General features: G+C 43.3%; 1 protein-coding gene and 1 long non-coding RNA gene across 2 annotated transcripts in view; one reads left to right on the top strand and one right to left on the bottom strand.

The window, feature by feature from the left end:
* The window catches only part of CASR (calcium sensing receptor), a 37,700-nt gene extending 22,109 nt beyond the window's left edge, over nucleotides 1–15,591 (top strand). Inside the window, exons 5-7 of the mRNA XM_055568377.1 lie at nucleotides 5,061–5,291; nucleotides 10,805–10,928; nucleotides 12,878–15,591. Coding sequence (XP_055424352.1) covers nucleotides 5,061–5,291; nucleotides 10,805–10,928; nucleotides 12,878–14,400 — 1,878 coding nt within the window. The 3' untranslated portion in view covers nucleotides 14,401–15,591. The remainder of the gene's footprint in view (nucleotides 1–5,060; nucleotides 5,292–10,804; nucleotides 10,929–12,877) is intronic.
* An 807-nt stretch (nucleotides 15,592–16,398) lies between these two features.
* On the bottom strand, nucleotides 16,399–19,985 carry LOC129643605 (uncharacterized). Its single transcript, XR_008710403.1, has 3 exons — nucleotides 19,767–19,985; nucleotides 17,731–17,938; nucleotides 16,399–17,060 (listed from the first exon to the last, which is right to left on the bottom strand). It is a non-coding gene; the product is annotated as an uncharacterized LOC129643605 (long non-coding RNA).
* Between the last annotated feature and the right edge of the window lie 1,434 nt (nucleotides 19,986–21,419).

Consider the following 21,419-nt stretch of genomic DNA (forward strand, 5'->3'; position numbering starts at 1 on the left):
TTGTATAACTGAATCACTTTGCTGTACACATTAAACTATCACAATGCTGTTAATGAACTATACTCTGATATAAAATAAAAAGTTAAAAAAAAATAAACTTCACACCTTTTGGAGAAGGCAATGGCACCCCTCTCCAGTACTCTTGCCTGGAAAATCCCATGGACGGAGAAGCCTGGTAGACTGCAGCCCATGGGGTCGCTAGGAGTCGGACACGATTGAGCGACTTCACTTTTCACTTTTCACTTTCATGCATTGGAGAAGGAAATGGCAACCCACTCCAGTGTTCTTGCCTGGAGAATCCCAGGGATGGGGGAGCCTGGTGGGCTGCCCTCTCTGGGGTCGCACAGAGTCGGACACAACTGAAGCGACTTAGCAGCAGCAGCAGCAGCAGCGTACCTTTTAGCTATCACTCCCTCTCACCTCATTCCCCCTATTCTTAAATTACCACAAATTTACTTTCTGTATCTGTATATTTGGACATTTCTGGACATTCATATAAGTGAAGTCACAAAATATGTGGTCTTTTGCAACTGGCTTCTTTCACTTAGCATGTTTTCGAGATTCATCCATGTTGTAGCATCTATCAGTACTTTATTTTTATGGCTGAATAGTATCCGCTTGTATTTTATTTATCCATTCATCTAACTGATCGGCATTAGGCTGTTTCTACTTTTTAGTTATTATGAATGTTGCTGTTATGAACATTCATGTATGGTTATTGTGTGGACTTATGTTTTCATTTTTATTGGGTATATACATAAGAGTGGAATTGCTGGGTTGTATGGAAACTCTATGCTTAACTTTTTGAGAAAGTGCCAGACTGTTTTCAAAAGTAGCCACTTCGTTTTACATCCCCACCAGTAGTGTATGGAAGATTCTAATTTCTCTTCATTCATATCAACACTTGTTATTACCTGATCCTATGCCTCTTGATATGAAATCTAGTCTCTTTGCCTTGACTGCTCTTTGCCTGTCAACTTTATTTCCTCTTGTTCTCTAACACTTATACAAATTTTGAGAAGTTGGTCTCTTCACTGCCCCCATAATACTTTGTTTGCCCATGTTGTGCCCACTGTCTTTAACACCTTCCTTTCCTTTGTCCTTTACCACCCCAAATTTCTCCCATGCCTCAAGCCTGCATTAACCCCCTTTTAATGTCCATCTCCCCTGAATTCCTCTGTGCTCAGAGTTGATTCCCATAAGTTAGGCATTAACTGTATTTTATCTTGCACTATTGGCTCTATCATCCAATATGTCTTATATCTTATCACTCTAATCCATATGTAAAGTCTTTGAGGACTTTATTACTACATCCTGTACTGCTGCTGAGGCTGCTAAGTCACTTCAGTCGTGTCCAACTCTGTGCGACCCCAGAGAGGGCAGCCCACCAGGCTCCCCCATCCCTGGGATTCTCCAGGCAAGAACACTGGAGTGGGTTGCCATTTCCCTCTCCAATGCATGAAAGTGAAAAGTGAAAGTGAAGTCACTCAGTCATGTCCGACTCTTAGCGACCCCATGGACTGCAGCCCACCAGTCTCCTCAGTCCATGGGATTTTCCAGGCAAGAGTACTGGAGTGGGGTGCCATTGCCTTCTCCAACATCCTGTACTACCACAGCCCAATTCAAATCACACAGTAGATATTCTATAAATATTTGTTTGTTGATTGATTCTAACAGTATAAAAATATAACCTTGAATTTACAATGGGTTTTTAATTGACATATAACTTAGTTTTTAATATTGGGAGCACAGAGTCTTAGCCATTGGACCACCAGCGAAGCCCCTACAATGAGTTTTTTAATCAAAATTTTTTAAATGATTTTGATTGGTTCCCTTTTCTTTTAAGGTAGGATATGCTAGAAATCACTAGCCTATGCCAACAACAATACAGAATAATTATAGACAGTGATGATCTTTGAGTCACTTTTCTGTCCAGTCTGATTAACGTGGAAGATGACCATTTAATTGTGAAATGATCTTATTCCAGTTCCCCTTCCAATTCACCCACTGTTGCCCAGAGAGTTTCTTGCAGAGAAGCTGTAGACTGAGAAAAGTAAAGGAGGAGCTAATTGTCTGGAAAATAAGAACCAAGGAATTGAAACTTGCATAGGCAAAAGAAAATGTATGCTAAATAATCTATCTTTACTGTTGCATATGCCTTTTAAAGTATTCTTCAAACAAGAATGATGTTTTTAAAAAATATATTTAATGAGGAAATATTTCTGACAAATACTTGCCATCCATGCTGTCAACAATTCATACTGGTGTCTAGAGGGTGTAGCAGAAAAGCACAAGTTTAAATCACAGCTGGAGAACTTTCTAGCTTATGGCTTCAATGAGTTTCTTGACCTCTCCATGCCTCAGTTTCCTCATCTATAAAATGAAGATATTAATAGTCCCTATCCATAGATGTGTTATGAGGGTCAGATGAGATGATGTGTGCAAAACATTAGTACAATGCCTGGCAGAAAGGAAGTGTAAATAAGAAGTAGTCCCCTCTCTTGTCACTCTTCTTACCTTTTATGCAGATCAGGGCAAAGACAGAGTTAGCATGACATGTGGAAAGGATATGACAAAGATAAAACATTTGCACTGACAGGTAGTGGTAGATACATGGGACCAGAGTATGGAAGGCTTTGGAAGGTGCCTAGAGAAGTTTGAAGCACGCTTCGTCTAAACCATGGACGATCCCCACTAGGAAGTAGGAGAGGCATGGTTATAGAATGGAGAAAGGTGGGCTGGTCATGTCAGAAAAGTTCCAGAGTAGGTGGGAAGCATGAGGTTCTGAGTGCTGCATGAGGGGTCAGTCTTATAGAGCAGAAGGAATGCATGTTCCTCGGAGAGAAGGAGATGTGTCAGGACATCTGGGTAGAAACAAAAGGATGTACCCTCACTGTGTACAAGTCATCCTGAGAGCAAGGGGGCCAAGGGAGGAGAGTTGGAGATACCTAATATATGAAAGGAGCATGTCTGTGGCACCACCTCTCTGAGGACTACTTTAAGGGCTCAGTAAAAATGAAGGGAAAATGTAAGATTGGTGATCATTGAGGAAGGTTTGGGAGAACATCCTTAGTAGGATTCATTCTCCATCTTTTACTTATTTATTTATTTTTTGAGGATAACTCAGCGGCTCTGGTTGCAAAGCCAATGAACCAGGCAGTAAGGAGTGAGGGATCCCCATCCCCCACAAGCCTAGGACAAAAATCAGAGCAGCCAACTTCCACCAGGGCAGCAATGAGAGCACTAAAGGGGTCACCACACGCACAGCAGGTGACTGAGGCGCCCAGGTGCTGTGTCTCTATGCACGTGTGGCCAGCCATGTTCTCTGTCCCCACACTCACCCCAGGGCTGTTTATGAGCAAGTTCAGGTGGCTCCTTTTCTTTATTTAATTTTCCTTACAATAGATGTTGGCTTTAAAATACAGTCAAATACAGATATAAATTGTTTTTTTTAAAAAGCTGTATCATCTCTAGAGTGGAGTAGAAGATGAAAGCTGCCCTTCCTTCATCACACACGTGGATAATAGGGCCCAGATTTTCTTGGTGTCAGATTAGATGCTGGTTTTTCAGGTACCTTAAAAGTTATGCTAAATCGGAGAGGTACTTCTAAATGTATTCCTAGGGCCACCACAGCATAGAACAGAGAGAAGTTCAAACTAGAACTTGGAGATTCCTGCAGTCTCTAGAGCCCAGCCCTCTCATCCTGCTGGTGAGGAAACGCACTCAGAGCCAGAGTGAGAAAGCCCTGTAGTCACGAGGCACAGGGTAAGTGAGCACCCCTACTCTCACCGTCTGGACTGTGCGTGTGTATCACTCTCTCTCTGTGCCTCAGTGACCTCCTGGCCCTGGGCAGTTCCCACATGAAAGATAAGCTGCTGAGTGCCCACTGCTTCCTCTTGACCCAAGTCAGGGGTGCACAAGAAGCAGAGGCAGGAGCCTAACGATGCTGCAGTGGAGCAGAGCCAAAACAAGTGCAGGCTTGGCAGCACTTCTTAGCTGTGTACTCGGGCCTAGCTACTTCCTGTTTCCTCGGTTTCTCCATCAGTAAAATGGGAGTGCATGCACGCTCAGTCATGTCTGACTCATTGCAACGCTATGGACTGTAGCCCTCCCCCGCGACCCCCCAGGCTCCTCTGTCCCTGGGATTTCCCAGGCAAGAATACTGGCATGGGTTGCCATTTCCTCCTCCAGGGGATATTCCCCACCCAGGGATCGAACCAATGTCTCCTGCTTTGCAGGCAGATTCTTTACCGCTGAGCCACTGGGGAAGTCCCAAAATGAGGGTTAATAGTACTATTTGTTGTGAAGATTAGATAACAAATATAAAGCATTCAGCATTGTGCCTCAAAGGTAATAAAATGACCAGTAAGGTTTGGTGATTATTATCATTAATTTTGTGTACAAGGGCTTTGTGACTCATAACACCCCGTGAAAAGTAAAGGACTGGCCATGATTATGGCAGTGATGGCCAAGGCTCCGCTCATAGCCGTCTTTCCTTCTGCCTTCCACCCTTCTCTCTGTGAACTTTGGCAGCAGGACACTTCCACAGAAGCAGTAGCTTAGAGAAGGATGGTGCAGAGTGTAAGAGTACTTACTCTTTCCAAAGCCCATCTCAGAAGACACGGGATGGCTCTGGCTTACAAGCCTTTCCCTCCTGGGCACCACCAGATGATGGTGCACCTGTAAAAGCCTTGATTTGGCCAGTTCCATGGCAAGATGTATTCCTTTTCCTTTTCTGACTTCAAGAAAATGTTTCCTACCCCAGTTGTTGGGTTGACCAAAAAATTCATTGGGGTTTTTCTGTCACATCTTATGAAAAACCCAAACGACTTTTTGGACCATCTGACACAATTCGCATACCAAATAAAGCTCATGGCTTACCAAGGCTGCCACCAACACATCTAAGTACCTTAGTATAAACTACAAAAAGGTGCCTCTTCCTCAAGTCATGTCCCTTCCACTTTGTTTGAACAAGATAGCTTACTGTCCTTGTGCAACCTCCATTACCATATGTGGCAGCCCTGTGGCTTGTGTTAAGAATATTCATCTCTGTTCTTTAGGTCCTGAAACACCTGCGGCACCTAAATTTTACCAGCAATATGGGGGAGCAAGTAACTTTCGATGAATGTGGAGACCTGGCAGGGAACTATTCCATCATCAACTGGCACCTCTCCCCAGAGGACGGCTCCATAGTGTTTAAGGAAGTTGGATATTACAATGTCTATGCCAAGAAAGGAGAGAGACTCTTCATCAATGATGAAAAAATTCTGTGGAGTGGATTCTCAAGGGAGGTATGTGCTATCCATCAGGATGCTAGATGCTTCCACCACGGGAAGAAACTGTGCTGGGCTTTGGGAGGGCCTTGGGCTTTGCCACTGGAGTTGCAGAATCACGAGTCCACTTCCATCAATTCACTAACTGCCTTGTCAGGATTCCCTGTGAAATCCATGAGTGTTTAGAGTCCTAGAGAGAATTTTCAGAACCAGAGCCCCATGTTTATTTGTATTGAAACAATTTTATTCTTTACAAATCTGACTCCATGGCTAATAATAGTTTCTTTGGCTAAAACTTTCCCCAACCAGAGCAAAATATTTAAGCAAACGCAAGCATCACTCAAGACAGGGCATGGGCAATTCATACAGAGGTAGCTCCCTGTTATCCAAAATAGCTTAGGACTGGCCTATAAATCAAAAGGACAATTTATTCTCTTCCTATGGGAGACCTGTAGCAAATAGGAGGATGCTTGTGCCTGTGATCACGGCCTCCTTCCATGAGGTATAAGTTCATCTAGAAGCCTGATTAATAACCAGAGGCACATCACTCCCAGTGAATATGCACTTAAGGAAAAGATACATGATAGGCTGAAATAATAACCATTCTACGATAGCTGTGTCCTAGAATATAGTGTGTTCTAAGGACCCAGATCCTCTGTAGGAACAAACCCTGGACCAGGCATCCTCTCTAACTCTTCCAAAAAGCCTGGATGAGAACTGCTACATTTCTCTTTGCATTTGCTTTTCTATTATTGGAGTAGGAAATGGCAGCCTACTCCAGTATTCTTGCCTGGAAAATCCCATGGACAGAGGAGGCTGGTGAGCTACAGTCTATGGGGTCACAAAGATTCAGACACAACTGAGGGACTAACACTTTCTATTATCACCTTTGGGTATCTTGAACCACTTTTTATGACATGACCAAAAATTCAACTTCATCTTTTTACCAAATGCTTCATAGGTTGATGGGTTTCTGATGAGATACTACAATTTCACTGTTTCTCAATTTAAAGGATAAGTTACCTTTAAGAAGTTCTCCTATAGATAGCAAATCTCATCCACAGTATGCAAGCCTTTATAGTTTCTATCTCAGAGAATGAATTCTCAATTATAAACATGTCATGACCCTTTTTCAAATAGAGCTTTGGGGATTCCAGAGGGTATGTTCCTCTGTCCACTAAATATACTGTTGTCTAAATTATCACAAGTATCAATTGACTACAGTCTAAATTGATCAGCTGTGTTATTTATTATCTGTTCCCTGCTGTTGTTGACTCATCCAGGTTATATTTTACCTCCATTGATGCACACAGTTGTCTCTAATTGGTTTAGATTGAACCATTGTTATTTTGAGGTTTTTGCCACTCACAGCCTAACAGAAGCCAAGAAGGAAAGCTACTAAACTCATTTTAAAAGGCTAATATAATCTTAATATCAAAAACAGGCAATAACAGTACAAGAAAAAGCAATTATAGGCCAATCTATAAACATAGATGTGGTCACATCCTAAATAAAATGTCAACAAAGTTGGACCAGCAGTGTATGAAATACATATCGTGATCCAGTAGAATTTGCAGTGAATTTACAAGCACATAATAATAGCAAACATTACAGTGTTCATCAGATCAGATCAGTCACTCAGTCGTGTCCAACTCTTTGTGACCCCATGAATTGCAGCACCCCAGGCTTCCCTGTCCATCACCAACTCCCGGAGTTCACTCAGACTTATGTCCATCAAGTCAGTAATGCCATCCAGCCATCTCATTCTCTGTCGTCCCCTTCTCCTCTTGCCCCCAATCCCTCCCAGCATCAGAGTCTTTTCCAATGAGTCAACTCTTCGCATAAGGTGGCCAAAGTACTGGAGTTTTAGCTTTAGTATCATTCCTTCCAAAGAAATCCCAGGGCTGATCTCCTTTAGAATGGACTGGTTGGATCTCCTTGCAGTCCAAGGAACTCTCAAGAGTCTTCTCCAACACCCCAGTTCAAAAGTATCAATTCTTTGGCGCTCAGCCTTCTTCACAGTCCAACTCTCACATCCATACATGACCACAGGAAAAACCATAGCCTTGACTAGACGAACCTTTGTTGGTAAAGTAATGTCTCTGCTTTTGAATATGCTATCTAGGTTGGTCATAACTTTCCTTCCAAGGAGTAAGCGTCTTTTTAATTTCATGGCTGCAGTCACCATCTGCAGTGATTTTGGAGCCCCAAAAAATAAAGTCTGACACTGTTTCCACTGTTTCCCCATCTATTTACCATGAAGTGATGGGACCAGATGCCACGATCTTCGTTTGCTGAATGTTGAGCTTTAAGCCAACTTTTTCACTCTCCACTTTCACCTTCATCAAGAGGCTTTTGAGTTCCTCTTCACTTTCTGCCATAAGGGTGGTGTCATCTGCATATCTGAGGTTATTGATATTTCTCCTGGCAATCTTGATTCCAGCTTGTGCTTCTTCCAGTCCAGCGTTTCTCATGATGTACTCTGCATAGAAGTTAAATAAGCAGGGTGACAGTATACAGCCTTGACGTACTCCTTTTCCTATTTGGAACCAGTCTGTTGTTCCATGTCCAGTTCTAAGTGTTGCTTCCTGACCTGCATACAAATTTCTCAAGAGGCAGATCAGGTGGTCTAGTATTCCCATCTCTTTCAGAATTTTCCACTGTTGATTGTGATCCACACAGTCAAAGGCTTTGGCATAGTCAATAAAGCAGAAATAGATGTTTTTCTGGAACTCTCTTGCTTTTTCCATGATCCAGCGGATGTTGGCAATTTGATCTCTGGTTCCTCTGCCTTTTCTAAAACCAGCTTGAACATCAGGAAGTTCACAGTTCACAGTGTTCATAGATGTAGCTTATCCTTTCCTTCCTTCAAACCAGGGCTCTGAGAGTCTCAGTGATCATCAGATCTGGTATTGCCACTTCTATTCCTCTTTCATTAGAAAATACTGCTGCTCATCTGTTCAAGTGTTTTAAAATTCCTTGTCAAGCCAGTTATTTCTTTTTTGCTGGAAACAATAATTATTTTACTGCTTTCCATGTGTTTAACTTTGTAAGATGCCTCCTGTTCAAGCAAGTAGTAGGAAGGGGGATAGTCTTCTTAAAGAGATGTTTTGAAAATAGTATGAACCCTACCATGTATCAAGGGTTATTCAAGGCTTTGTAACTGGGGCTACAAAAATGAGGACTTGCTCCCTAATTCAAAAAAGGTATGCTTTTTGCGTTCTTATGATATATTTACTGTCTCTGATACACATAGACTGTTAGGTAGTAAATACCTAATAAGTACTCAGCTACCTGGCATGATCAAAGATTGAGATGGAAGCAGGATTTCTGAATGGTGAAACAATAGTAGTTGTAGATTGGGCAAAATCGTCAAAAACAATCATTTAAGAAGCTAGAAATCAACCAATAGCATACATCAAAAGGTGAAGTTTTTTTGTTTTTTTGTTTTTTTTTTAAGAAAAACTAATGAAACTCAGCTAACAGTGGCAGTCTGTGGCATTTTAGCCTGGGGCTGCTCTCCAATTATTTCTAATGTGGACAAGCATGTTATCTGCATTATTATTAAAAATAACAGTTTTTTTTAGCCCTTTCCAATATGTTTGCCCATATTTTTCTTGTTTCACTAACTAGGAACTCTGGTGTAATATATAATAATAGTGGTGATACTGAGCACCCTTATTTTACTTTTAAGTTTATTTATTTTAATTGGAGGCTAATTACTTTACAATATTGTATTGGTTTTGCCATAAATCAACATGAATCTGCCATGGGTGTACAGTGTGGAGATTCCTTAAAAAACTGGAAATAGAACTGCCTTATGACCCAGCAATCCCACTGCTGGGCATACACACCCTTATTTTAAATAAGCACCCTTATTTATTTTAAATTAAATAATATTGTGTCATATGGATTGATGTGTATGCTAACAATTGGGGGATGTTTTTTCAAGGTAAAGATATCTCTTCCTACTCTAGGTTTTTTTCTAATTTTTAAAAAATTTATTTATTTTGTAATTGAAGGATCATTGCTTTACAGAATTTTGTTTTCTGTCAAACATCATTAAGTTTTTTATCACTAGTTTGCGTTGCTGCTGCTTCTGCTGCTGCTGCTAAGTCGCTTCAGTCGTGTCCGACTCTGTGCGACCCCATAGACAGCAGCCCACCAGGCTCCCCCGTCCCTGGGATTCTCCAGGCAAGAACACTGGAGTGGGTTGCCATTGCCTTCTCCAGTTTGTGTTAAACTTCATCAAATATTTTTTCATCCATTGATGATCATGTTTACCTGTGTTAATTTATTATTACAGTGAGTGATACAGAATTTCTAATATTAAACTTGCTTACATTCCTGGCAGAAACTCAGCATGATCATGGTGTATTTTGTTTTTCATGCTCTTTTTTTGTTTGTTTGTTTTTCATGCTCTTTGAGTTTGTTATTTTAGTACTTTCATCTGTTTTCAAGTAGTAGAAAGTAGTTGTACTCTTTCCAGATCCTTTCAGAGTCCTTACCCTTTGCATGTATCTCCAGGATTTCTATACATTTTTATTTCCAATAACTTCTATACATTTTTACTTCCAATAATCAGAACTTCATATTCTTTTTCAGAGACTGCCTGCAGGCTAATGGAACCCATTTTGCCTACGGGCTCAGAGAGGCAAAGGAGAACCTCAGAAGAGCCTAGGAATTTACATTTCCCTTCTGCTCTGAGTGCTGTGGAAGTGTGAAAGGTCTAGCCCTTTTCTTCAGGTCAGGACAGCGTTGGGGCCTAACCTACAATCCAGAGCTCCCCCGGGGATCAGGCAGAAGTCGGAGGGACTTTGCTCAGGATCATAGCCTTGCTTATTCTCCTCCCTCCTATGTCCTACTTCCTCCATGCTCTTCCTGATTCCCTTGGGAGAACTTTCCTTATAAATCACTTGGACACAAATCCTCAACTCAGCTCTACTTCTGAAGACAACCTAATAAGTGAGATGGGCCTTCATACTGTCCTTGTCTTGTTTTAGAATCAAGGTTATTATACTGGGCTTACAAGAATTAGTTGGAAGGTGCTCCTTTAAGAATATATATATTTTCCTGATCTTTGCTAGAATTTGTATAAGATTGCTCTGTTCCTTGAAAGTTTAGTATTACTTGCTTGTGGTGAACAAGGATGATGGTCATCTCAGGTATGACTATGTGGTGGGGAGGAAGTAAGTGGAAAGAGGAGTATATTATTCTGGGACTTGTAAAGGATGGAAGGGAAGGCTATTTAAGGAGGATTTTGTTACTGTGTAGACTCACAACAATTAATCTTCCTCGAATTCCACTGAGATGTGTTTGCGTGTGTGTGTGTGTGCATGCACTTTCCCATAGGCATTTGTCCCCTTCAGAGATAATAGGAACACAGGCCGCTGGCCCTTCCTCCGCCTGGATTGGGCCTGAGCCTGCCACACTGGTGCTAGTGCCCAGCTCCTCCCTCTGACACGTGTCAGAGGAGCTGGAAGACTGATCTCACAGCTGCAGCCCCTCTCTGTTGTGATCTCCGCCCTCAGGTGCCTTTCTCCAACTGCAGCCGAGACTGCCTGGCAGGGACCAGGAAAGGAATCATTGAGGGAGAGCCCACCTGCTGCTTTGAGTGTGTGGAATGTCCTGATGGGGAGTACAGCGACGAGACAGGTAAAGGAGCAACCCTGGTGGGCATGCAGGGCTCCCTTCACTGTGGGGCCCTGGGCTCAGCAAAGTCCCCGGAAGGGCTGGGCTGAGATGGTGCTTAGCACTGTTTCTCATTTAACGAGGTGCGTCTGAGCATCACACTGGGCTGCACACTGAGGGGGATAGAATCGGAATATTAGCTATCTCTGTAATACCATAAAAGTTTACAAACACATCTGCTGCACATCTTTCTCTTACTTCGATACTGCACTCCAATATTGTTTTTTTTTTTCCTTAGAGCTCAGTGATCCTGAATAGACCAAGTTGTGTCTGTACCCTGATTAAGGCAGCAGCAGTGCTAGAGAGCATATCAGGGAATCACCATCTAAAATGAGTAAGAGACTGGATGACAGCAGCAAGAAGATGCTGTAGGCAACACAATATAACATCAAATTCAAAGCTGGGCTAATAGAGCTAAACAACAGAATGATCTCTTAGGAACCAGAGATGTGTGTTCCAGGCTCCAGAGTTAATAGGTCAAGACAGATTGTCTACAGAGTACCTGGCACTGGACTTACTATCTTATTTATGTTTCTCCTATGCCTCAGTTTCTTCATCTATAAAGTAAGAATAATAATAAACCTATCTTACAGAGTTTGGGGGATTAAATTAGATAAAACTGGTAAAACACATGATAAGTTATAGAGAAATATTTGTTTGGCATATTGGAAGCACTCTATAAATACTAAATATAATTTTTTCTCATTATTATTAACTCATTTCATCCTCACTACCATGATGGATTTATTATTGCTTCCATTTCACCGATGAGGAAACTGAGGCTCAGAATGGTTAAGGAGCCTGACCAAAGTCACACAGCTAATAAAGGGCAGGGCCAGGATTCCCATCCAGACCTCTGACTGCAAAGCCCGTGCTCCTTTCACCCCCCAAAACTGCACATTGACTGAGAAACAGCACAGGCTTAATAAACATTTGTTGGTCAAATGAGTCTACAGCCACCCTCACTAGAAAGCCACTGATGTGGAGTGAGGAAGGCACAGGTCAGAATCGTGGAGTACTTTGCCGTGATCTAAGAGGCTGCTCTGGCGTGTCTACAAAGCCCATCCTTATGTCCAAAATAAGTCAGACTGAGTGTGAATCACTGTGAAAATTGGTGGACAGTGCCAGACCCCCAGTGTGCAGGGCAGCCACCTGTCTGGCAAGACTGATCATTCTGTGCTTGCTGAATGATGGTTTGTACATCAGCAAGTAGTGTTAAAGGAAGCAAGTAGCCCTCCTAGAGTTTGGGATTGACATGTACACACGGCTATATATAAAATGGATGACCAACAACAATCTACTGTATAACACAGGGAAGTCAGTTTAATATTATGTCACAACATAAATGGGAAAAGAATTTGAAAAAAGAATAGATACACATATGTATATAAACTGAATCACTTCGCTATACACCTGAAACTATCACAACCTTGTTAATCGACTATATTACAACATAAAATTAAAAAATTTTTCAAAAAGTATCCCCCATATATACAAACTGGAGGAGGGCATGGCAACCTACTCCAGTTTTCTTGCCTGGAGAATCCCATGGATAGATGAGCCTGGTGGGCTACAGTCCATAGGGTGGAAAAGAGTTGGACACAACTGAAGGGACCTGAGCACAGTACATATGACTGAACACACATATGACTGAACACACAGCACATATGACTGACCACGGCACACGTGACTGAGTACAGCACAAAAGAAAAAACTAATAGAACCATCAAAGAAACATGAAATTAAGTATATTATTAAGCATAAGTCAGGGTTCAGTACATTATCTGATAATGTAAAAATCACAATTATTTCATCAATAAAGCAAATTTAAAGTTCCCTCATCACCACATTCACACTCACAAATTTCAGTCTCTGCCACGCAGTACTAACCCCTCCATTGCGACATTTTACAGATGCAAGTGCCTGTGATAAGTGCCCTGATGACTTCTGGTCCAACGAGAACCACACTTCCTGCATCGCCAAGGAGATCGAGTTTCTGTCCTGGACCGAGCCCTTCGGGATCGCACTCACACTCTTTGCTGTGCTGGGCATTTTCCTCACAGCCTTTGTGCTGGGCGTCTTCATCAAGTTCCGCAACACGCCCATCGTCAAGGCCACCAACCGGGAGCTCTCCTACCTCCTCCTCTTCTCCCTGCTCTGCTGCTTCTCCAGCTCCCTGTTCTTCATCGGGGAGCCCCAGGACTGGACCTGCCGCCTGCGCCAGCCGGCCTTTGGCATCAGCTTCGTGCTCTGCATCTCGTGCATCCTGGTGAAAACCAATCGGGTCCTCCTGGTGTTTGAGGCCAAGATTCCCACCAGCTTCCACCGGAAGTGGTGGGGGCTCAACCTGCAGTTCCTGCTGGTCTTCCTCTGCACCTTCATGCAGATTGTCATCTGTGCCATTTGGCTCAATACGGCGCCCCCCTCGAGCTACCGCAACCACGAGCTGGAGGACGAGATCATCTTCATCACCTGCCACGAGGGCTCGCTCATGGCGCTGGGCTTCCTGATCGGCTACACCTGCTTACTGGCCGCCATCTGCTTCTTCTTCGCCTTCAAGTCCCGGAAGCTGCCAGAGAACTTCAACGAAGCCAAGTTCATCACCTTCAGCATGCTCATCTTCTTCATCGTCTGGATCTCTTTCATCCCTGCCTACGCCAGCACTTACGGCAAGTTCGTCTCTGCCGTGGAGGTGATCGCCATCCTGGCGGCCAGCTTTGGCTTGCTGGCCTGCATCTTCTTCAACAAGGTCTACATCATCCTCTTCAAGCCTTCCCGGAACACCATCGAGGAGGTGCGCTGCAGCACCGCGGCACACGCCTTCAAGGTGGCCGCCCGAGCCACGCTGCGCCGCAGCAACGTCTCCCGCCAGCGGTCCAGCAGCCTAGGGGGCTCCACGGGATCCACCCCCTCCTCCTCCATCAGCAGCAAGAGCAACAGCGAGGACCCGTTCCCGCAGCAGCAGCCGGAGAGGCAGAAGCAGCCGCAGCCGCTGGCCCTGAAACGGCAGAACGCGCAGCAGCCACAGCCGCGGCCACCCTCGACCCCACAGCCGCAGCCACAGTCGCAGCAGCCGCCCAGATGCAAGCAGAAGGTCATCTTTGGCAGCGGCACCGTCACCTTCTCGCTGAGCTTTGACGAGCCTCAGAAGAGCGCCGTGGCTCACAGGAATTCCACGCACCAGACCTCCCTGGAGGCCCAGAAAAACAATGACGCCCTGACCAAACACCAGGCGTTGCTCCCGCTGCAGTGCGGGGAGACGGACTCGGAATTGACCGCCCAGGAGACAGGCCTGCAGGGCCCTGTGGGTGAGGACCACCAGCTAGAGATGGAGGACCCCGAAGAGATGTCCCCGGCACTTGTAGTGTCTAATTCCCGGAGCTTTGTCATCAGTGGCGGAGGCAGCACTGTTACGGAAAACATGCTGCGTTCTTAAAGGGGAAGGAGAAAGCCAGTTCAGGGGGAATCCAGGAAGTTTTCCCGGGATGACCTTCTCCACAGGGATGAGGAACTGCCCCACCCCCACCCCCCTTCCTCCAGGAAGGAGGGATAAGACCCACCAAATGCTTGGAACTTAGTTGCACTGCTATAAACGACAATGAATGAAATAATGTCCCCCTTAAAATTAAAAAGAGGGGAGCAGTGTGCTTCTATGGTTAGGTTTATCAGAGTGCTGAGATCCCTATAGTCAGGTTCGCCTTTCCTATCCCTGCTTCCATTCTCCTGTTCTATCCCATCCAACAGTCCAGAGATAAAACCATGGCTTTAAGATACCCACCTATTCCCCCTAGGGTCTTATTTGTTGTTTTTGTTGCTGTTGTTTTTGTTTGATTTTTGTTTTTAATGTTGAAACGTCTGCCCTGAACTTTGCAGACAGCCTGGTCCAGAAACCTGTGCAGAGTGACAGGACCTCCTCTGGGCACCACTAGAGTTGAGTGTGAAAGACAGAATATTGCCAGTGCTGCCCAACACCTTGACAGTGGGAAGAACTTGAAATGTCCAGAGCTGTAAGATGAATGTGTCCCCTCCTATTTATGAAACTGTTAAATATGTGGTTTCCTACTTGCTGCTGCTGTCACGTGACGTGGAGAAGGTTAGCATCCATCCTCCAGCAGTACGTCTGATCTTGTCCAGAGTGGGATGGTGATGCCACGTTTAGATTCCAAGATCTCAGGAATCACCTCAGCCTGCTGGGAAGGGACTGCATGAATCCAATGAGCTGTATCTGTAATTAACATTGTCATATGTAGCTTTATCCTTAAGAAAATGCGTTTGTTTTAATAGTCTATGGACAATATAAACTGGAAAAAAATGTCCCAGTCTGGTTGATATAAGGCAGTATTATTGAGTCCCATTTTCTTTGCCTGCCCCACCACCCACACCCCAATGAGCTAAGCCCTAAATGAGCCCTTTCAGGGCCCAGGGATCCAAAAGCTCCCTCTTTCTCCACCCCAAATGCTTCCTGAAGTCATGCCTTCCCCTGTGAAGAATAAGCTCCCAGTCTCTGACCTCCTACCAGTTTCTGGGGTAAGAACACATGGTTCCAAGAGAGCTCTCGTGGGATATTACTCTTGGCACCCCCCAGTGCCATACTTAGGTTCCCTCCAGCAGTGGGATCTGCCCATGGGTAGTTACAAGATTGAATGTTGAATGGCATACTGCTGAACAGTCAGGTTCCGGAGCTAGAGAGGCCTGGGGTCAAGTGCTGGGTTTGTCACTCACAGGTTGGGTGACCACAGGCAGGGAACCTTGACCTCACTCAGCCCCAGCTTCTTTGTGTCTAAAATGGAGGTAATAATCATCCTTTTCCCGCAGAGCTCTTATGTGGGTTAAATGAGATAAATGTATGTAAAGTATTTTAGCATGGTGCCTAGCCCATAGTAAGCATGCAATAAATATTAGTTAATATTATTACTGATATTGTAATTTCTTTCACTTGTTTAAAATAGAAAACAACACATTTATTTAACCATTCACACTTGAACAACAAACCCACTGATCACACTAACTTTCTCCATAATAAGCCCAAGAACTCTGCGGCCCAGTCCAAGGGGTCCTGAACACCATAGCTCATGGTGAAGCCGAACATCAGTCCCCTAAGGGACCCATGCTCCCCCTACCTCTGTGGTGTCAGAACCAAGATGTCCAACACCAAGGGAAGACCATCCCAGTCTGGCAGCCGACTCTCAGATCTCTCTAAATGCTGCTTTTAAGCCAGTCAAACCTGTGTGACACCACAAAGTCTACAGTTCTTGATGACTTTCTGACCATTTTCTTCCAAAAGGGCCAGCTTTCCTTGATTTTTAAAATGAAAATGAATTGTGGAAGGGACTTCCCTGGTAGGCCGATGGTAAACATTCCATGCTGCCAGGGCAACAGACACAGGTTCGATCCCTGGTCAGGGTACTAAGATCCCACATGCCACACAACGAGGCCAAAAGATTAAAAAAATTAAAATTGAAAGTTAAAAAAAAAAATGACTTGTGGAAATTACAATTGTCAATCTGGATGAAAAGACACTAGAGGGCGTCATGTAGGAGACACAGAGAAGGTCTCACACAGGAGGACCTGCGGCATCTGCTTCCCCAAACCAGACCCAGCCTGCCACTCCCACCCTGGTCACACCTCTGAGCAAGGCCCAGAGCAGAATGAAGACTTACATTTAACATTTTACTTGGACTTTTTTTTAAAAAAGACTGAACATTTGATGGCCTTGGTTTTAATTTTTATATTTGGTTGTTTTAAATACAAGCTTTTATCTTATTTTTATTTTGCTGGTCAAAGCAGCCAAGTGGAAACAGCTACTTTGCAATGCAAAATGCCACACACTCATCCTTCCCAAGTTTGCTTTGACAAGTGGCTCACCCTCACGGCTGAGCTGGAGGAAGAGGTTTCCCAGGGAAAACACACCATTCACGGTGAGCTTCACGTCACCGAGTGCTTGCCCCCCAGGTTCTTGTCAGAAACGGAGGCTGACTGTCACTGTCCTCTGTCCTTCGTAGCAGGCACGACTCTCACACACAGTCAGGGTCTCAGTTATGAATCTGCATTATGTTTCTGTCACATCCCAGGTTCCTTCTCAAATTCCCGTTCAGCCTAATGACAGAAACTTCATTTTAGTCAAACTGGGGTTTTCTCTCGAATTTCAGAATTTTCTGAATCAATTTAGATTTTTAGGGGTCTGTTCAGAGGTTTCTCCCTTCCCCCTTCCAGGAAGGTTTCTATAGTGTGAGGAGGTAGGGTTCCCCAAACATCCACAGCTCCTGTTGACATCTCTGAGAACATTTTTTTCTTTTATCTTTTTTAGATGTGGACCATTTTTAAAGTCTTTATTGAATTTGTTACAACAGTGCTTCTGTGTTATGTTCTGAGTTTTTGGCCTCGAGGCATGTGGGATCTTAGCTCTCTGACCAGGGACTGCGCCTGGCGCCTGTACCCGTTGCATTGGAACGTGAAGTCTTAACCACTGGACCACCAGGGAAGTCCCTCTGAGAACATTCTTATCTAGCCCTCAGTAATTGTTATGAATCCATTCTGACATCCTCTGAGGCTTCTGTGTCCCCAGGGCATAGAATCCACAGTGATTTTCGTGGCTGCATCACCTTGTCCCAACCACGAGGCCCCTCCCAGGCCTGCCAGATCTCTCATGAGAAAGCCCTGGGGCCTGGGAATTACCAGGCAGGTCTCAGGCTCTTCTCTCCTTGCCCTCCACTGCCAAAGAAATTCCTAATTCCTCCACAGGGTTGTTTGGCAAAAAAAAACTTACTACCTGCCGTGCACTCAGCACTCACGACACAGGGATCCAGACACTGGAACCTTCATTGCAGCTGGAGGAACCAAAGTTCTCTGCCACTGTGCTTGGCCCCATTCATATCACCTTTCCAAGATTCCCATCAGTCACATGCAGAACTCTTCCACAGGAAGTTTGGCAAAGTGGCCTTTGCTCTCCAGCCTCTGGAGTACAGGACGGCATGCTAGAGGAAGGTGGGTGATGCATGAGCCAGTCTGCAGTATCCACTGCCCACAAACAAAGCATTTTTTAAGATCAAACACAAAATGAAAAACACACCCTGCTGAGAAAAAATAAGCAAAATTTGATTCCCTTTCATCTTAACAGCTGTGGTAAATCAGAAAGACACTGTGAAGACAGAACTGCAGATGGCATTTTGCCATGAAAGAGAGGCTGCTAACAGATAAAAGAGAGAGCAAGCAGGGGCAAGCACTCGGGGTGGCACTGCAGAGGGGTGGGAGGGTGGGAATTTGATTATAAACTCATTAGCACTGTTGGACTTTTTAAATGATATGCAAAAGTTTGTGTGTCTGGGTTCGTTTAATAGCCTGGATACATAATACACAATTGTTTAACAGTGATTACGTCTGGGTGTTAGAATTACGAATGACTTATTTCCTTCTTAATATTTTTCTGGATTTTTTCTAGGAACATGACTTACAGTAAAAGAAAAAAATCTGCTTCTTAGATTATCAAGTGTGATCATATTACAGTCATATTTTTTGTTTGCACTTTTTTTTTACTTTTTATTTATAAATCATTTCAAGCTTATATAAATTTTGCAAAAATAAGCAGTCCAAAAGACATCTGTACCCCTTCTACCTAGATTCATTTAATATTAACATTTTACCTCATTTGTTGTCAGCATTGTGGTCATTTAACAAAACATGATGCACTCTGAAGCATTTATGGGTGAGATCATAGGATGCCTGGAGTTTGCTTTAAAAACCACAATGGGGGAGAAAACAAGTATGTAGGGAGAAAGATAAGAAAGAACACCAGAAAGTCAATGGCTGTTGAAGCTTCAGTTTTCTACTCCTATTTTTTTGTGTGTTTCTAAATTTCCATAATAAAAAATTAAATTTAAAAAACAGCGAAAGTATAAAAAAAGAATCCACCAGTCAAAAAAAAAATCACACTAAAGATTTCAACAACTTGAGTGGCCCTATTCATCACCATTTTTTGACTGGTGGATTCTTTTCTATCCTTGGGCTGCTTTTTATCACAAGAGAAGCTAGTACATCAAACACACAAAAAGAACCTGAAAGTCTGCCAAGCAACTAAAATTCTAGTTGAAAAACAAACCAAGAAAAATTTAATGTAAGACCTTTACAATGAGCTTCAAAAAGCAACTCTCTGGAGCATATCAAAAAGGCCTTCTTGGAGCTTGATGAAACACAAGTCTTCCTGGATCTTGATGTGATCTATTATGATCTTATCCTTAGTTGAACCAACTGTGGGCTGTTCAAGTTTTCTGAATTATCCTCAGGCAATTCGTTTAACAGATCTCTCTTAACTTTTGTGCCAGTAAATTTTCTTTTATGAATATACTCCCAGGGAAATAAGCCAACAGGCAGCAAAATTAATTAGTACCTATGTGTTCTGGATACATGACCTCCATGCCCCTGGTCGTGTGCAGGGAGGCCTGCAACCAGGGGAGCACAGACGCACTGCAGATGCAGACAGGAAAGCGTCCAGACACCCATCACCTGGGGGATGGCAGAGGAAATTACACGATGATCCCATTGCAGAGAAGCCCACCCACACACATCAGATATGACAGCATATGCATGAGGTCAAAGCAGTAATCAAACTTAGAAATAACAGTAAGGAAGAGAGCAGGACATAGAATCATATGTCCACACAGAATAACATGGATTAAGTTTCACTGGAGAGAAGGGAATACAGGGAAGGAAAATAATTTATTGTTTGCTTCTTTCTTTTGTAAAGTTACACAACTTCATTGAAATGAGAGAGGCAGGGAGAGAAAACAGGAACAAACACACCCTTACCTGAAGTACTTTAGCTATGATTTAAGCACTAGTAAAGCCAAGGTACAATGGAGTGTGTGCTTAAATGTCACTTCAGTCGTGTCCAACTCTTCACGACCCTACGCACTGTAGCCTGCCAGGCTCTTCTGTCCATGGGATTCTCCAAGCAAGAATACTGGAGTGGGTTGTCATTTCCTCCTCCAGGGGATCTTCCCAACCCAGGGATTGAACCCGCATCTCTTATGTCTTCTGCCTTGGCAAGTGAATTCTTTAGCACCACCTGGGAAGCCCCAAAACTTCCAATGCAGAACAAACAGATATTTAAGGTTGCAGTGGGACTCATGTGAGTAACTGATGAATCTTTGTCTAGCCACTTCTTGTCACAGGCAGAATAATGGCCCCCAGTTTTATCTGGGACCTAACCCTCGGAACCTGTGAATGTTTATGTTACATGGCAAGGGAGAATTCAGTTGCATGTGCAATTAAAATTGTTAATCAGCTGATCTTGATATAGGGAGAGTTCTGGATTATTCAGGTGGGCCCAATGTAATCACAAGAGTGCTTATAAATGGAAGAGAGAAGCAAGAAAGTTAGGGTCAGAGGCAGAAATTTGAAAATGCTGTGCTGTGCTTAAGTTGCTTCAGTTGTATCCAACTCTTTGTGACCCCATGAACCATAGCCTGTCAGGCTCCTCTGTCCATGAGATAATCCAGGGAAGAATACTGGAGTGGGTTGCCATTTCCTTCTCCAGGGGATCTTCCTGACCCAGGGATGGAACCACATCTCCTATGTCTCCTGAATTGGCAGGCGGGTTCTTTACCACCAACACCACCTGGGAAGCTCTTGAAAATGCTACTATATATAAAATAAGTAAGCTATAAGGATTCATTGTTCAGTACAGGGAATAAAAACATTATTTTATAATAACTTTAAATGGAGTATAAACTTTAAAGGTATTGAATCACTATGTTGTACACCTAAAACTAATATAATATTGTAAATCAACTATATGCTCCAATTTTTTAAAACTATATATAATTTTTTTAAAGAAAGATTTGAAGATGTTCTGCTGCTGGTTTTGAAGGTAGAGGAAGAGACCACAAGTCAATGAATGTAGGTGGCTGCTAGTAAGCCAGAAGCAGCAGGAACAGGTTTTCCCCTAGGGTCTCCAGAAAAGGGATACAGCCCTGTCGACACCTTTCTGGACTCCTGACATCCAGAATTAGAAAACAAATTTGTGATGTTTGAAGCCACTGCACTTGGCGTAACTTACTGCAGCAGCAGAAGGAAACTGTTCCACTTACCTTTACTACCGTGTCAGTGGCGAGTGGGCTTTCTGGCTCCAACACTCTACAGCTGCAAACCTTCAGGAACCATGAAAGAATCAGCAGACTAAAAAGATTTTGTGGCTTCAAACCACTGCAACTTCTGAAAACGTTTGCATGGTAATAGGAATTTGTTATCATAAAACTGACAATCTGCTTTTAGAATTAAATGAAAAGTAAGACAAGGAAAAGTAAGACAAATTTTCTTGTCCTTTTGAAAAGTCAGTATCATTTGTAAAGGGCTTTCTAGATTATAAATTTCTAAAAAGAAACCAAAAGTAAGTGTGTGAAATTCAAATTTGAATGAAATTTGAAAATGAGAATATGAACTGGTTATTAGATGAAAGTA

Source organism: Bubalus kerabau, chromosome 2 (assembly GCF_029407905.1).
Source record: "Bubalus kerabau isolate K-KA32 ecotype Philippines breed swamp buffalo chromosome 2, PCC_UOA_SB_1v2, whole genome shotgun sequence".
NCBI lineage: Eukaryota > Metazoa > Chordata > Mammalia > Artiodactyla > Bovidae > Bubalus > Bubalus kerabau.